This window comes from Notechis scutatus, chromosome 2 (genome assembly GCF_049901735.1).
Source record: "Notechis scutatus isolate UNSWTSFEM ecotype Mainland chromosome 2, rNotScu1.2, whole genome shotgun sequence".
NCBI classification, from domain to species: Eukaryota; Metazoa; Chordata; class Lepidosauria; order Squamata; family Elapidae; genus Notechis; species Notechis scutatus.
Genome location: NC_142010.1, coordinates 176,381,749 through 176,400,875, shown reverse-complemented (window position 1 = coordinate 176,400,875; position 19,127 = coordinate 176,381,749). Strand labels below are relative to the sequence as shown.

Here is a 19,127-nt window from a genome sequence, read left to right as displayed (position 1 = left end):
ACAAATTTGAGATACTCATGAGAAATTCTGCCAGAAACAGACCTATCTTCATTATTATTTTTTCCTTGCCTCTCTCATTTGAAATACTGTGGCTTAAAGCAGTGTTGTGAAGCACAGTTGTTTTTTTTCTGAAGCAGTTTTTCTGAATGAAAAACAAAACTGAGAGACCATTGACTTTTAGGCTGAAAGACAACCAGTTTGATTGTGTAACAGTGAGATTTGCTCATCTTCACACTTTTGCTTCTGTGTTAATTACAGATTATATCATGACTTTTAAATAACTGAGAGCTTGGAGCAATGATTCACGAAGAAATGCAATGGAGGCCTTGTCTGAAAGCATGTAATTCTGTGCCTCTATTTTGGGTGTGACTGATTCAATCACACCTAATAAAAGAAAAATACCATTCCTGGCTCATAGAGAATCATGTCAAGATATGGAGGGCAGTTTCCTTTGTTGATTACCAACCTCTAATACTTTGAGGTTTCTGCCATAAAGAGTTCACACAACAAACAGGTTTAAATATTTAGGAATAAACAGAAGGTAGAAAGGATGGATCCTTATCAATAAAGGCTGAAAGTAACTATTGTTCTCAGGAAATGTTGCGTGTTAGTAACAAATTTAAGGGAGTATTATAATAGTCAAGAGCTTTAAACATCTGCCAGTTGTACACATTTGTATGGAAAAATAAACCAGAATTTTAGGTTGTTATTCATTATGTGCTTGCTTGTACATTCAGCTCTTTTCCTCCTTGGCTTGCCTTGCAGATAATAATTGCTAATCTAATGAAGAGTCAAAAGCTTTATATATTGCCTAAAGTGGGAATCCTGCTTTATTGCATATGTTATGAATCATAATTGCTTTTATACTTAGCTTGTTTAGACAGAAGCAAAAAACTTGCCTGCATGGGCACAAGCTCATACATGGTAAGCCAATATACTTCGAAATCTGCAAAATCCTATTGACCAGCATAAAATTACATTATTGTAATATTTTGCTATATATTTTTAAAATCTGAGGTCTTTCAATTTCAAGAAGATTTATTTGAAAATAATTTTACTTTGCAGCTTTCTCACAGAAATATTACAGAAAGAATTTTACAGTATTTTATTGTAAATATGAGATGATTGATTTGTTTTTCAAAATAGGGTTGGCACTGTATTTAAGTAAGTTTCTGTACGCTTGATTTAATGCTATTCAATTAACATTAATGTAACGTGCCAGTGATAAATCAATTCCATTTGTTTTCTGAATCTTCTCTTTTTTACATAATTCAAAAGATCTGTTTTAATTGATTGGTAAATGAATTTCTCTTTATTAAATCGCAATACAAGTTTAAAAGCATTAAACATTCTATCAAGTGATTAAAATAGCATTAAGTTACTGTCTCTTAACCCAATAACTAAAAGTTGAAAAATACCAATATTTTGAAAAGATTATAAAATTACATAGGAAAACAGTACATAATTCCATTAGAAGATAATTTATGTATCTCACAGTTTAACTGTGGAGTTCTTGGTTCTCTCTAAGCTTCGTTATTTGCTTACAGATATTTTACTACCCATCTAGGTAACATCTCTTTGAGAGAGATGGGTACTTCAGAAATATGAAAAATAAAAAATAAATACATGAATGAAGGATCAGTACTAGTGGATTTTGCTCTGGTTTATAAGTACATAAGTAGTTTGTCCTTCCAGTTTGGATGGGGATCTGATTTTCTCCTTGGTAGTTCTTTGATTATTTTTTGTTTGGCTAATGTTAATCTTGTGTCAAGATTCGAGCAATCATCCTAATTAAATCATGAGCCTCAAGCCAAACTTCAAAAAACTTCAAAAAAATTATTAGGAGTGACATGCTGGTATGACCTTGCACATCTGACTGTTGGAAAACATGTCTTTCTGTTTCTGTACTGGTATCACTTTTTTATTGTCTTTTTTGCGTGGTGTGTAAATATGATTTATTTCTGAGTGTCTTTTGATGGCTGATTTGTATGAAAGCCAAGTTTCCAGAAATTTTCCTAACATTTTTGGGTTTAGTTTGGTTTAGGATGCTCACAATTGAAACAATGCTTGAGTATGTTTATGTGGGTTGTGATATTAAAGAGTTTTTGTTGTGTCTTGTAACTACTAGTTGGGGTTCATGGATATGTGCTGCTTATCTTCTACCTATCTGTCCTACATAGTGGCTGTTAGTCTTTACACTGTAGGTTGTAGACAATTCCTGTTTTTTCTTATTAGACTACTGGATTTTTTTGGTTTATCTAAAATGTTTCGGAGGGCTTTATTTGGTTTGTATGCTGTAATAATGCTTTGTGGTTGTAATAAGTTGCTGGTTGCTTCTGAAATGTTTTTGATGCATGGTATTGTTGTTCTTTCAATAGCTTGCGTTCATTGTGGGGAGTTGAGCGATCAGATGGTTTTTCATAGTTATCTGGGTATCCATTTTGTTGGAAGATGTTGTATAAGGTGGTTGTGTAGGTATTCCTGTTTCCTTCTTATAGTGTTCTGAGTTGCTGGAGTATGTTTGTACTCATCTGACTAATATTCTTACAAAGCTCCTCTTGTTGGAGGTTGGGTTCTTACTTTGGTAATGGAGCACCTGGTTAGTGTTGTTTTTTTTAAATAGATTTGCATTTTTAATTCATCATTGTCTTTTCTGCTGATAAGGATATCCAGGAAGGATGTTCTCATTTTCTTCTTCCCTGATAATTTTTATCATTTTTTAAAATCATTGTTGATAGTTTCATGTGTCTATTCTAGTTGTTCCTTTTTTTAATATGACAAAAGTGTCATCTACATAGCAGATCCATAATTTTGACTGTGTATGTAGGAATGTTGTATTTTCTAGCAGTGGCATTATGGTCTTTGCTATGAGTACTCAAAGTGATAATGCCATAAGTGTTCTTATGATTTGTTGATATATTTGGTATATTTGTCTATCAAACTGAAAGTAGGTAGTGCAGCAGACATGGATGAGGTTCATGAGTCCAGATATTTATATTTAGTATTTTGGGCTACTTAAGGTGTGTGGTGTGGTACAGCTGCCATGGATTCTTTTGCCAATCCTGGATCTATGGACATAGATCCATGACATTGAATGAAACCATGATTTCATCTTCTATCTTTAGTTCTGAGATAGAGGTCTCCAGAAAAATGAGGATCCTCCAGAAAGCATCCCCTAGGATAATTGGAGGCCTCCAGTGATTTTCCTATAGAAAATTCAGGACCTCCAAGAAAAAAATTCCTCTAGAAAACAGGACCAATAGAAAATTTCCTCTGGGCAGAGTGCCTCCAGGAAATTTATTTGGGGGGAAATGGTAGCCTCCCAAAAAGTCCAGAATTTTTTTTTCTCCAGAAAACAATGCTTCCAGTGATTATCCAAAATTTTCCTCCACAAAAATGGAAGCTTCCAGAAAATTAAACATCTAAAAATAGAAGAAGGTGAAATTGTGGTTTCATTATTCACTGTACTCTTTCTATCCAAAGTCAGTCTCGACTACCTAACTGAACACATGCTGAATGTAAAGGAGAAAGGCTAATTATAAAAACGTTATTGCAAATGTGTGTGGGAATCTAAAGAAAAGAGAAATCTTGTAAAGAATGAATCTATGTATTCTCCCTTCAGTTTGATTGTGTTGAATTCTCAGAGATTGATTCAGAGTCCCTGAAGATTTTTTCAGAAGTGATTTGCCACTGCCTCCTTCCCAGGGCTGAGAGAAACTGACTGGCCCAAAGCTAAAGCAGGACTAAAATTCAGAGTCTCCTGGCATCTAGCCTAATACCTTAACAAGTACAAAAAAAACTGGTTGTCTTCACATGCACATATGCACCGACACACATACAAATACAAAGACAGATAAGCAAAAAAAAAAAAAAAAGTAGAATTAGTGTGAAAATGTGAGTGAATTGATGGATGACTGAGAAATATTCATATTAGGGAAAAATTAGTACATGTGAACAGATACTGGAAATGAAACAATACCCCTGGGAAGTTTGCATTGCTTATAACAATATGTGAATGCTATTCCATTATCCTGAAGCCAGAATTATTCCGCTGGACCACAACATCAGTTTAGACCTAGCCAAGAAACCTTTAGGTGGTGACTATGGCAACAAAGATTCTTGTTTCCATCTGAAGCCAGCTCAAGTGTGGTAGTCTGTCTGGTGGTAGGGAAAACAGCTGTGCAGCACGAGGAAGTTGCCTGACTGTAGTAATCCTGTTTGGCAGGTCAAGGGTGATCCCTTGCCTGCCGGGATTTGTGCAATGCCGTGGGCTAGGAAAGCACTCTTCTAATAAATCCCAGATGTTTCTGATGTTTCTACTCTGTATGTTCCACTTAAGCTTGAAAATAAGTCCAAAAACAGAATCAGCAAAAGGGAGAAGAGCTTTGCTATTAGTTGCTGAAGAATTTCCCTTTTGATATTAATAGTTAGCTTTCTTTAAAAAGAAATATTTCAGTACATTTTATAAAAGCAATCTTTCTCCAAAATGAGCCATTCCCTTTAGATTTCAAGTGAACACAGGACTACTGTCAGATGCTCTACATGGGGTTGTCCTTGAAGAACATCAAGAAGCTGGTTCAAAATACAGCAATGCCGGCTGTTATTAGCAACCCTTGATTTGTGCTCTGTGAGTGGCACTGTTTGCATTAAGTATGCTTCTGGATTCAGCTCAAGATGCTGATGATCACTTATAGAGTCTATCATTACATGGGACCAGGCTATTTGCATGGGACTGTTTGCAGGACTGACTTTATAAATTGTCCTCCTATCAAATCAGATTTTGAAGGAGAGGCATGTTATGGTTCCCATCAATTAAACAACGTTGTCTGGCAGGACCAAAGGAGAAAGCATTTTATTGACTGTATTTATTTATTAAAATTATTTTTGGTCATTTCATCATTGCAGCAACTTTGGGAGGCTTACAAAATGATAAAAAGGTAACGGTTAAAATTAAGAAGATTAAATAGCCATATATAAGCTCCATAGTGCTTTATAGCTTTCTCTAAGCAGTTTACAGAGTCTCCATATTGCCCCAAACAATCTGGGTCTTCATTTTATTGACCCCAGAAGGATGGAAGGCTGAGTCAACCTTAGGACTGTCAGGTTCGAATTCCTGGCACTGGGCAGAATCAGCCTTCAATATTGCATTCTAACCACTGTACCACCACAGGTCTTCTAACTGTATAGATCTATATAGATCGAGAGATGATCGAGATAAAAATGGACATTTTGAGAAATCCAAGGATAAAATACAGATTATCACGTCCAAGTTAGGAACTTGTGTAAGCCACTATTTATTCATGCATAAGAGATGCCCCATTTTGAAGAACTGCTATTTCCAAAGTATTTTGAAATCAAAGTGCTTAGGAAGTCAAATGAATTCAGGAGTTACTCTTTATTAGAAAGCATATATACTTCTAACGCCTCTTAAGTGCAGGTAGTCCTTGGGCATATAACAATTCATTTAGTGACCGTTTGAAGTTACAACGGCATGGAAAAAAGTGACTTATAACCATTTTTCACACTTATGACTGTTACAGCATTCCCATGGTCACATGATCAAAATTCAGAGGCTTAGCAACTGATTCACATTTATGACGGTCCTACAATTGTGTGATCCTCATTTGTGACCTTCTGACAAACGAAGTCAATGGGGAAACCAGATTCACTTAATAACGTGTTACTAACTTAATAACTGCAATGATTCACTTAACAAGAAAGGTCGTAAAATGGGGCAAAATTCACTTAACAACTGTCCCACTTAGCAACAGAAAGCAATTGTGTTTGAAAGTCAAGGACTACCTATATTTGAATATGATATAATAAAACTAGCATAATAATCAAAGAATATTGACCCATTAAAAGCAGTTCACATTAAAAGGCATATTTGCAGTTGCATTCTACTCCAAAATATTTATATTTCTTTAAGAACCATCTTTTCTTTTTCTTTTCTTCTCTAGTTTTACAACCTATCCCAAGGATTTGTTTTATACAAGAATAAACTATAAATGAAAGTACCTTGAAAATAGGTTACTGATGCCTCAGACTGACAAAGATATGCTGCCAAATAGAAAAAAAGGATACTAAAATTTACCAACACTTCAATATACATAGAGACACTCTCTGCTACATTTTCCATTCATATAATAGCAATATTATTAAGAAACCAGTGTATATTTATGGTTTCAGAAATGTTATGGCTATGAAACCTACTTCTGCAAATGAAGTTTTTTTAACTGCACAAATTTATTCAATTTAACTGGTGTACAAAGTGGGTGACTTAAGGCAGTACTACTAAAACAAAAGTACTAGGCAGCTAAGAAATATGTAGCTAATATATGATAGGTAATTGAACAACTTAAGCAAAATGTATGAACAGTTCGAGGATTGTAGAGAAAAAGTGTGTTGCATGTATGCAGGGACATATAAAATCTCCTGCTTCTAGAATGATAGCATTTTGTTTAATGACAAGAAGTAAAATATTTTCCTTCATAATAATTTTAAATTGGAAACTTTTGATTTCCATTTATATCCTGAGCATTTGTGCAAAATTATTTGCAGGAGTGCAATAAAACATAGGTAAAAAAAATTTTCATTGATTCCCCCCCCCCCCACCATAATCACATGACTCTTGGCAGTGCACACATAAAACATATACAATAATACGTTAAATAAAATACTTAATATACTTTTGTTTGTTGCTTACATATGTATGTAGATATGTATGCATATGAAGCATGACATTTATTTATTTATTGGAATTTGTCAAACAAAAACAAGAATAAGAGAATAAAAATACAATGACAGGGACGATAGGCATGTTAGTGCACTTATGCACGCTCCCTCTAGTGACCACTTAAATATGAAGTAAGGTCCACGGAAGTCAAATTTGTGACTGAAACTGTGAAAATTTGTAACTAAGACAACTCAGAAAATGACTCCTCCTGTCCTTAGTCCACCTAATATCCATTAATGAGGATTATAGTCAATTTTTCTTCAAGACGTTTGTATTAGGGTTGTCAATTCCAGCTGAAGGAGAACATTCCAAAGGTACAGCAGCGCCAAACTACGTAGGACTTACAAGTCCAAACCGGCGCTTTTAACTTGCATCCAGAAACTTAATGACAGTTAATGCAGGGTCTGGAACAGAGCTCACTGTTTTTTATGCAGCTAATACATTTCAAACCATCTGCAATTTGTAAAGGCAGTCATAAGGTGTACTGCAGTCTATCCAGATCATGATGACAGCCTAAGTTGACTGTCACAAGAATCTCACACCACTGTATATCAACTCGAAAGCATGCAAAGGCATTTTAGTAAGTCCGCCCGCTACAAAACCACTTCTCTCAGAGAGGGAAATATTGAAATAAAATGTGTCAGCTGCCTCTTGATCTCATTATTCACATATCTTCATTAAGAATTGTGTTAAGTAATTACAACGAGCCATTTCTATCCTAAGCATTTCCAAAAGGCATCCCAATACAATTGGATTCATGCACTATAGTTAGGCTACTGTACAAAGCAGAGTACTCTTAAATAAACTCAGAGTGATTAAATACTGCAAGTAGATAACTGGCAATAAAATGTAAAGGAACCTTAAAAACATCTGGGAAAGTAAAAACACTGATTTCTGATGGTGAAATAAATACATAAAAAACAGAATAAATTTAGAGCTATTTGGGATGATTGCTACATATATAATGTACTTTATAAAATATTCATAACCCGTTGCCTCGGGAGAAAATGGATTAAATTATGTTGAATTGAGATAAAAATTAGGTTCCTGATTTTGAAAAAAGCAACATTAATAGTAGTTTCAGACTGAGAGTAAAAAGGTTGTGTATTGTATTTTACGATTTTCAGAAGCATACTCCAAGATGAAATTTCTTAAATGAGGCGTAGCAAAAAAAACCACAACACAATGTTTTCATAGTTCACTGCTGCTAATTAAGTTAATAGTGCTAGAGTATTTGTGTTAGCATCTATTACTGTCAGAGAAATAGTCACCATACTCATTTTAACAAGGTATTTATTTTAATTTAATCAATTGCTGTTCCATTGTACTGTTGACAATTTTCCTTCTATATGTCATGTGTAACGTGTATTAGCAAGCTAAGGGAGAACATTGGATCTCATCTAGAAAAGTGTTGCCAGAATATATATTAATTATGAGGTAATACAAAACTGTATGGTTTTCTTCAGAAGCAAGAAATGGGAAAGAAGCATTTTCCATACAGTGTTTGTTTGCATCAACCGTGTGAAAATTCTGGCAAAGAAGTACAACTACAGATAGTTCTGGACTTAATGATCATAACTGAGCCTGGAATTAGGTAACCCATGATTGTTAAGTGAGTCACCATGTGACAGGGACATGATAAATTCAAGGACTTTTGACTTGTGAGCCTAATTCTGATGATAACTTTTATAGTTCATATATGGATAGAACTCAATGGGCTATCTATTATCACTTTTTAGTGTTCTGAACTACTAAGTTGATCATTATACGCTATCCTTCTTATGAGATGGGCATAAATGTGATAGATGGTAGGTAGGTAGGTAGGTAGGTAGGTAGGTAGGTAGGCAGGCAGGCAGGCAGGCAGGGATAGATAGATAGATAGATAGATAGATAGATAGATAGATAGATAGATAGATAGATAGATAGATAGATAGATAGATAGATAGATAGATAGATAGATAGATAGATAGATGATCTCTGATGTGTGCTAAATGAGATGAACTTACAGCAGAGGTCTCCAAACTTGGCAACTTTAAGACTTGTGGACTGGCATAGCTGGCTGAGGAATTCTGGGAGTTGAAGTCCACAAGTCTTAAAGTTGCCAAGTTTGGGGACTCCTGACTTACAGGTACAATTCAATGTGCTAATTGTTACCTTTAGGTTCTTTGTGGCATAGGACCAGGTAACCTGTGGGACTTGGTTTCATCCATTGTTTTGGCCTACCCATTATACTTGGGCAGAATGAATATGCTCCAAGTCCTTTCTATTAAACATTATCAACTTGTGGGTCCAGGGAAGTATGCTTTCTCTGTTGCAGCCTCTGAAACTTCATTTCCCCCAGCGATACAAACAGCACCCTCTTTTCTGGCATTCCCAAAGCCCTTAAAACCTATCTTTGGTCCCAAGCCTGGAGTTAATGTCTACTGGAAGAGGATTCATATAACATTAAGCCAAAATCAAATCACATTATGGTTGTTGTTTTTAAAAAAACAAGGCAATTGTACACTTGATAAGTTCTGTAAATAACCGAAGGAGAAACAACACAGGAAATCTATAACAATTTGCCATTTCCATTATCAAATCAATTACTTCAAATTATTGATTCTCCAAATATATATATGAATATTTAACATAATCCATAATCTATTGAATTATTTGTCCTTGTCCATTAAAGTTAGCATAAATTGCAACTCTGCTCCATCTTTTAAATGTACTTCTGCTAATACTGGAAGCATGTCTTCTAAATTCAACTTTGGGACATTAGCCTGAACGTAAGGCCTCCCTTTTTCTGTGAATATCGTTTTCAACATCTGATGAAAAATAATAATTTTTAAAAACTTCAATCAAATTACTTTCTTAAGCAATAGGGAAATTTCACAAGAAGGAAAGCATGTAACGTGTAAGAAAGAATGTTTGAGCATCTTCATATTAATTTGTGGAGGGTTGATAATAACAGTTTAGGAAATATTATATTGCAAATTTATCCCATTAAGAAACTCATATAGAATAAGATAAAAGATTATCTTGATGATATGCATGAGTGCAAAATCCTTATGAAAATAAATCAACATTCTATGTTACTGTTTTGTCAATTGTGTAAAGTACATTCTTATAAACTCTGTGTTTGATGCCAGTTTTTGCAGAATATTGCAAACTTACTACCTAAGTAGAAGCTAGGATACTGTACTGTATGTTTTTAGGTAGGTAGGTAGGTAGAAATAGACGAACACATAGTTTACAATCCAGTGGTAGCCCGAAAGCACATTATCCAGCCACATCAATTTGTGGTACTTAATTAACAGAGACCATCATGCAATATTATGCAACAAAAGCTTCCGTGAAGAAATTGTTTAATTTCAAAAATGCTTAGTTTCATCATTCCTTTCCTAGTTCAAAGGCTCAAAGAAAATAGAAAACAGAAAACAGAAATATTAAAATGCAATATAACTTAGGGACAATCTGTTTTATGAGAGAATATAAACATTTATAAACAACAGAGATGATTTCGGGAAGGACTGTAGCCGAGACAGCTAGCTAAACCTGACATATGCCTGTGAAAGGAAGAATTAACCTAGCAGAGAGCACAATGCTATTCTCCCCCTTCTATCCTACCAGGACTCTGTGGCTCTTTCCAGGTTGCCTGGAATTTTTTTTAACCACTATCTGTCCTGCTTACGACTGAAGAATAGTCAAAATTTTGGTGATTGCCACTGCTACCTGTATTAGTATTACTTTGTTTTGTATAATTGTATTGTATTTTATATCTATTTTTTTAGTTTTATAAGTATAGCTATATATATTTCTATTGTAGCATTTTCTGGCCAAAAATTTTGATTTGAGCAAGTAAAAAGGTGCTAGAATGATATATAAACATTGCCCCATCTTGGCTCTCTGTGGCATCAGAAGGGAAGAGAAAGTGCTGTGGGCTTTCAAATTATGTTACTATGCGCTATATCTAGGAGTGGACTTCAAAAATTTTAGCAACGGGTTCTCTGGTTGCTGGATGGGTATAGCCATGGTGGGCGTGGCCTAGTTGGCCTCCTGCACCATGGCGGGAGGGGTGTTTTTGCCCTCCCCAGGCTCTGGAGGCTTTCCTCGAGCCTCCAGGAGAGCAAAAATGGCCTCCCCGGGCTCCAGAGACTCTCCGGAAGCTGGAAACGGATCCATTTCCAGCCTTCCTGAACTTCTGGCAGGTCTGTTTTTCACCCTTCCTGAGCCCCCGCACATGCCCTGCACTTACCTGCATCCAAATTGAGCCACGTGGGGATTCCTGGGAGGAGCGGGGTGGGGTGGGTGGGGCCAGCCAGGAGTAGGATTTGAGGGTTCTCCAAACTGCACAGAATCTTAGCTAGGGGCTCTCCTGAACTCCTGCGAACCCCTAGCAGCCCACCCCTGGCTATATCGATAATGTAAGTTACAAATTTTCTTATGGAGTCAGCTGTACTTCAAAGGGCTAACATCCCTATTTGAATGCCTGTTTTGCTTCACGGTGTACCTTCTTCAAGATAATTTTTTGGTGGTTCTCTACAGTGTTTGCTGCAAAAAAAGCTTCTTATAGAAATAGATTGCCTATATTGAAAAAAGCTAAAGCTGTATTTTATTGAAAAAATATTAAGGCTCAATACAAACTTACCAGTGATGGGATTCAAAAAAAAAAATTATTATTGGTTCTGTGAGCGTGGCTTGGTGGGCGTGGCAGGGAAAGGATCCTGTAAAATCTCCAGTCAGAGGTGGTATTTGTTGGTTCTCTGAACTACTTAAAATTTCCGCTACCGGTTCTCCAGAACTGGTCAGAACCTGCTGAATACCACCTCTGAAACTTACTTGGCGGTAAATTCAATAAAACAGCTCTTTTGGGGGGTTAGTATTCAATAGATTCTGCTACAGATGTGTCCTTCACAAGATGTTTATATCTAATTTATATAATTAGAAAACATTCATGATAAATTTTGAGCAACTTAGTCATTTATATCTTTATCCTTTAGGGTTTTTTTTTCCTGGAGTCAGTGGGATTTATTCCCAAATTAAGTTTGTTTTTGTAGTGCTATGTTTGGCCTCCATCATTCAGCTTCCTTTGTACTTTTGAATATCATTTATTCCATGCTTTTCCTTTTAACAAGAAATTGGCTTTTTTCTTTGAAAAGCAGCCAACCTGCTGACAGTAAGCTAATTACTACAAGGTCAGTTAATGATACCGATAAAGCAAAAATTGTGCAATGATTTGCAGAATCTATAGGTTGATTTCTACAGAATCCATGTTCTTAGTTTTTCTTAGTTAACCATTTTTTTAAAAAATTAATCTCATTTAAAAAGGACCACTAAGCAATCATGTTAAGGAAGTAAAACCTTTCAAGATATACTTGGATTTCTTTCTGTTTCCCGATATTGAGCATGTAATTTTGTAGTAATTCAATGAAATTTCAGACAATAGAATTACAATATGTAATCCAGTCTGTTTAGAGTATAACACCTTGATGATCTTTAAAAGGATTTTTTTCTTTTGCTCTTGCTGTTTCTTCATTAATTTTTTCTTTTGCCATTTCTTCATATTAATTCAGGCATGACTTTTGCTCATCTCCTGTGAAAATAACAGAATTTTATTTTTAAAGATCTTGACTGCAGACAAGATAAATACTATTCTTACAAATAAATATACAGTGCATAATAATAAATTTGACTTTACATCAATTATAACAGCTGTATTTTTCTAAAATCCGGGGAAGAAACTTTCCTATGATTTCCTCATCACACTGACTAATTACCTTGATCTTTTTAAAAAAATCAACTGTGCCATAAGATATTAATTGATATTTAACAGCCAAAATATCAAACAACCTTGGTTTGAATTCTCTTGAGTCTTGGTAGAGTCAACATTACATTTATTGGAATATATTTAAATAGCTGAACTGTTAAAAATGAAGCTGAAAACATTAGAATGGAAATTTAGAACAAAAAAAAAAGGCCTTTTTCCCCATTTCCAAATGGAGGAAAACATTGTGTTTGCTATGTATCACACAGCGCACATGGCCTACTGCAGGGGTGTCAAACTTGCTAGATGCATCACGTGCTGGCCATGTCCACCCCCAGTTTAGCAAAGGAGGGAAAAGTTACAGTATGTCATGTGATGACAATGTGACACCCCTGGCCTACTGGATCCCAAGGAGTGTGCTATTTACTTGAACAACACCTCACCTCTTCACATAGTCTGGCAGCTGATGTGTCTCTTTTATATATGGATTTCCCTCTTTGGCAAGTAGAAAGATTTGGAGATTTCCATTCAAGACTTTCCTAAAAGAAAATGAAGTAAACCCATAAACATCCTTCCTGCTTTTCATTGAAATCTGCCAATGCACTGCATTCACCCTGCACAATAAGTCGTAAACAAGTTATGCAACTTAGGTCAGGGGGAGAGAGGCAATTGGGCTGGTATTCCAGCTTGGCTTTTTATGTCATGGAAACATCTGTAATCAAAGCCTGTGTTTATTTTATTACAAAATGTAATGTATAAAGTGTTCCCTCTTTGAAAGGAGAAACTAGATCTTGAAAGATATTCCGCTAAGTTTCAGAACTGGAGAACAGCGTAAATAAAACAGGCCTATTATTGACAGAGACAGACTCTTTTTGAAGAACAAATTTTATTGTACTGACACAACTTGGCTTTATTGGAGCTTGGCTCTATATTAGAGCATGATCTGAAGGATCGTGAAGCAACAACTTTTCTAACAATGGTGTGTGCTTTTAGTGATTATACTATAATCTATTGTAGAATAAGTGAAAATCGTCTCGAATTCCGCTTCCAGCCTGGAGATCCAGGAACAACAGAATCTCAGTGTCCATTTCTGAGTTTCTGCAAACTACAAATGATAAAATAGGAGAGACCAGCATTTCCCAATCATATTATCAGTTCATCTAAATATAACATTATTCAATACACAGAATAACACAGGATATAACAAACTTAGTGATTCAAAGCAGCTTTGGTTGTTATCATTAAATATCCTCCATTTGTTTCCCTTCATGATTTTTTTCTTAATGAACCTGGCAACTTTCATGTAAAGAATGTATAATCTCGAGATGTCTTAAATGCTCCAAGCTGCTCAGATGTCACTTTCTGCCTTTATTTTTCAATTTCAAAGACGACGTGGTCACTGATTATTATTATTATTATTTTCTTTAGCTGTGCCTCCTAAATTGAAGGAGATGAAAAGTCAAGAATCTGCTGTGGGTCAGACACTAGTTTTGAGATGTGAAGCCAGTACTGAGCACCTCTCTCTCAAATTCAAATGGTTAAAGAATGGAAAAGAAATAACAAAAAGAAACAGACCAGAAAATGTCAAGATTAAGAGCCCCAAAAAACAAAAGTAAGTATATAACAGTGTATCTAAAAAGCAGAGAATTGTTTATCGTGATGCAAATATCGACTGTATTAATCATCTCAGATGCCCAAAATGTGTTATTCTGTTTGGAAAGAAATAATTAATAGAAATAGATTATTATTTTATTTTAACTTCGTTATTTTATGCTGCTGTTATATCTTACTTCATAAAAAGTTAAATAGAAGTTATTTGTAATTATTAAGCTAGTTCCATAGACCAAGTATACATTTATTAAATTGGTTTGCACCCACTGTGCTAGACACATTCACAGTCTAATGATCATTGTGAGAGACAAAAAAAACCCTTACTTTGCTAGGTAGGTATTGTTATGTTTCAGGAAAAAAATAGTTGCTGTTTCCTCTCATTCTCGCTTAGAAAACTCATGGACCTGTTGCACCACAATCAGAATCAATATATTTTTAATGATCCCGTTAGAATGTGAATATAAAGTGAATATAATTTTTCATTGATCTGACTAGATTGTTTTTTAATCTTTAATATTTGTGCAATCAGTATAATACCTTGATTGGTTTGGGATACATTTAAACTCCCTATTCTTAGTTTAATCTGCCTCGAAGAATAGTTATGAAGCTAAAATCTTAGGATGAATTAAAAAACATAACATGAACATTTTGATGAGTTTTAGTCCATTTCCTCTGAGGGAGCGCAATTGAACCAAATATCAAGACACAAGTATCTTTCATGCTGCTGATTTTATCATATATATTTTGTCATATATATAAAGGAAGATGAAGCAGAGTTTTTATTAGTTCATTTCAAACAACGAGTGTCTGGAAAGCTTATTATGCTTATTGTCATAGCTGCAATTTTCAATCCCAAATAGCAGCCAAAATCAATGAAAACACTTAATTTTTTTGTTAAACTGAAGTTCTTTTTTTTGTGTGTGTGTCTTATATTAAATACTAGAATACTAAATTGCCATCATCTGTCACTGTATTAAATGTAGTGAAGGATGATTTAGGAAGTCAGCTGGGTTTAAATTGAACAAGATTGATTGAAGCAATAGAATTGTTAAGGCCGTGCAACGGGCAGAAAAAGGCTTTTTCTCCATCTTCATTTCATGCAAAGCTCAAAGAGGTTGAAGTATTGTAGGAAAATAACAGATGGATCCGGATTACCTTGGACCCAGGTTTGAGTGCAACATTATATATTTTGTATGTAATATGGTCCCTGATACATTGTGAGGCATCCTTTAACAAATGAATCTATTTGGGCGGATTTATTGAATATGCATTCATGAAAATTATTAGACGATGTTACTTTTCAGTAATAACTAACATGGTTGTGAAGTTGAGCTTGAAAGTTTGTAGAAAATTCGAGATGGACTCTGAGAATTCAAGAGACAAGCTATGAAATTTTTCGGGTAAACAGATCTTATCTTGGATAAAATACTTTATCTTGGATAAAATATTGCTTATTCTCATAGCTACAGACACTGAATGAATTTTGTTAAATTAGTAGATGTATTTTATATGGATTTATATTTTTAAAAGCATAGCATATCAATATCATGGTCATAGTTTGAGATTAGATTTTATATCAGCTGACGATGTTCAGCTAGTCCTCGATTTACAACCACAATTGAGCCAAATTTCTGTTGCTAAGTGAGACAGTTAAGTGAATTTTGTCCCATTTTATGACCTTTCTTGCCACAGTTGTTAAGTGAATTACTCCAGTTGTTAAGTTAGTAACACAGTACTTGTCATAAAGTTGCAAAAGGCAATCACATGGCTCTGGACCACTACCATAGTCGTAACCATGAAAAACAATCAAAAATCACTTTTTTCAGTGCCATTGTAAATTTGAAAGGTCACTAAATGAACTGTTGTATGTTGAGGACTACCTGTATATAATACAAAGAAGGATTACTTTAGGTAATCCTAACCCTACACCTAGAGTTTCTGCTTAGATTATGTGTATTGGAAAATAGAAATTACCTCAGAACATCTTAATTTGTGGTTGTTTTCCTGCTTTGAATGGAGTTTTGCTCCTTCTTTCCCTTGACCTTTCCTATCCCTTTCTTGAACAATTTTCTGGATGAACTGTTTGTGGTCAGCACACAAATTCTGGTTACTGAGAGAATGTCTGGATGACAGAATTTGCTTGTGCTTCAGTCTAATCCACTTTAGCCAGAAATAGCTTTGAGTTTGGATCATACTGTTATGTAGGCCTGACAAAAACAATTACAGAATTCCAAAATACAAATTAGTTTTATAAATATCTTAAAAGCCCAAAGTTCCCTTTGCCAGACCAGATCACCTCATGTGTGCAGCTCCAGTGTGATATATTTACAAGTTTGCAAGTGAAAGGATAAATATCTTGCTTTCTATTTGGATGTTTTGTGATACTTTTAACACAATTTTCTATTTGCAAGATACATGTAATGGTTATATTAAGTTATTCCCTGCCAGAACTGAGAGCTCCTGTTAGATCAGTACAGCTATTTTTAGGGGAAGGGGCATGAAGTAATAGGCTAATATTCTGCAAACATTATCATATATGTAAAGATGATGCAAAATCTGCTGAGTTTATTTTGAGACTTTATTTTAAAATATATGATGAACAACACAGGAATTAATATAAGATTTTTATACAGCAGAAAGATCTCAATCATATCACAGTTATACTAATATTTAGATTTTGCCTTAATTACAATCTTAAAAAGAGTGAAATAGAAGCTGTTAGATTTATCAGGAAAAAATAACTGTAAGTTTTATAATGAATGCATTGAAATTCTGTTCCCATCTTTATAACTTGAAACGAATACACTTTGAGAACCACCTGAATATAAAGGTTTTGTACATTTACATATGATTTAAATTAAGCATACTTTGGTATATCTTAGTTTAATTCATATTGAATTGAGTAAAGATTATTTTTTTAAAATAAAAAGGCAGTTTTTAAAGCAATTATCAGTAATGTTAGGGGAGATGGCAATAAATACATTTACGTGGTTGGTGCACCTATCCAATCCCTCTTGACTTCATCCCTTCATTTCTCCCAGCTTATTAAAAATAAGCTGGTCTTATTTTTATTTATGATCTAGCTTCTATAACTGCTATGCAAAGCTGGCAGCTTTGCTCATTATCATACTACATTTAAGATCAGTGTCAGGCAAACTTTTTGTACTGAAAGCCTATCATACATAAAATGCATGCCACTGTTAAGGATCTTCCAAATTCACAAGTTTTTGTGCCACTCATGGCCTTCCACAAAACATACATTAAACAGAATGCAACTAACCCTCCTTCTAATGCACCAAAATGCTGTCTAAGATTACCAAGAGGGAAGAGATAACACCTTCAACAAAATTACTCCATTGTAGACATCCACTGATTTTAATATTTTATTATGGAAGTATGCTCATCATACTTATATGCAGCCTGAAGACATTTTGTAAAATATAATTAAATGCTAAATCCTGTCTCTGACACATGGCAATTCTTCCAAGCTGAGCTCATTATTGTTTCATGCCTAAAGACAAAATCTTTCCAGACTAAACTATCTACATTTGTAACATACTCTGTGAACCAATAGGAACAAGTTGTCTTCACCCTCTTTCTCTCACACATACTATCTGATCTTAGTCTGCTGAAATTCACCCCTCTTCTTAGGAATCCATCTCCTCACTACCTTACACTACACCTTACACCATGGCAAATTCTTGATCTTATTTTTAAAATATATAAAAATAATATACTAATAAAATCAGATGGAGCACAAAGCCTGCCCTGGCAGTGATATTAAGGAATATATCTATGTTTGCTATTAGATACAAGCAGTATTAGTATTTTGGTCTAATACTTAAAAATGCGCTATGCTACTATTATTTCAGTGCTTTCATATTACACAATTTATTGCATATTTTCATTACTTGATCTTCATCATTATTTTGTAAAGCAATATAAGCTGAGGTTTAGTAACTGGCCCAATTCAGGCAGCTTATATTTGTTATAAAATCATTTATAAATCATTTATAAAATCATCTTGTCTTCATAAGTTAAGGAGAGCAGTTTAGTTTATCTTTGGGCTACTTATACATTAGAGAAAGGTGTACCTGATACAATTTTAAGGAATGGATAGAAATTTATGTAGATTCGATGTGAAGTTTAATCTCTTCCTCATGCATGATTAGTGTTTGAAAATGAAACCTGGGATTTCTGGAAGACTGTCCATAGGAATCATGTTTTTATTCACTGCATGGAAATTAATTTGGTGACTTTCAGGCTGAAATCTAAAACTCATGCATCAGTTATAAAGCATATTTTGTAACTGTGAATAAGAAACCCACAACTTCATGCATTTGCTGTGGATATTTATAAGATAGCTGCCAATTCATTGCGTATGACCAATGGCTTCACAATATTAGAAGGTATTTAATATTAAAATATTTTATAAAATTGGAGTTATCATGTGATTCATATAAGAATATATATAAGAGTCCTTTTTATTGCTTTCTAGAATTGGGCCATGACTTCTAGAATATTTTTTTATTTTAGCATTATTTTTCCTTGGTAATTTTGTACTCTCTACAGCGTTAAGGTAAAAAATTTTGTCCGTTCACAATCCCATTCACTTCCCCCATTCTTTCTTGTTTGAGAATCCCTAGGAACTTCTCTAGATATTGGTTCATTATAGTGGGGAAGAGAGGTTTTTTTCTGTTTGGGTCTGGGCATTGGCAGGACAACTCCTTATCAGTACCTTGGAGAGCTCACTACAAGAGTTTACAGGAAACCTGTTGTTTCACAACTCACTAATGGTCATCTGAGGTTTAAGAATTTGATCACTTGGCAACTGGCATTTATTTACAACAGGTCATGTGTTCGCCACTTGCAATCTTCTCAGCTGAGTTCTAACAAGAAAAGTCAATGGGGAAAGCCAAAGTTCACTAAACTGCCTGATTCACTTAAAAACTGAAGTCATTCCCTTAGCAAACAAGGCAAAAAGAGCTGCCTTGCTTACCAATGGAAATTCTGGTCCCAGTTGTGGTTGTA

The 19,127-nt window shown here is 34.6% G+C and overlaps 1 protein-coding gene across 8 annotated transcripts in view; it reads left to right on the top strand.

Annotated features, from left to right (window-relative positions):
• Positions 1-19,127, top strand: part of NRG1 (neuregulin 1) — a 154,715-nt gene that overhangs the window by 22,748 nt on the left and 112,840 nt on the right. For all 8 annotated transcript variants that reach the window (XM_087957471.1, XM_087957470.1, XM_026673015.2 and 5 more), the window contains exon 2: positions 13,914-14,097. In XM_087957471.1, coding sequence (XP_087813597.1) covers positions 13,914-14,097 — 184 coding nt within the window. The remainder of the gene's footprint in view (positions 1-13,913; positions 14,098-19,127) is intronic.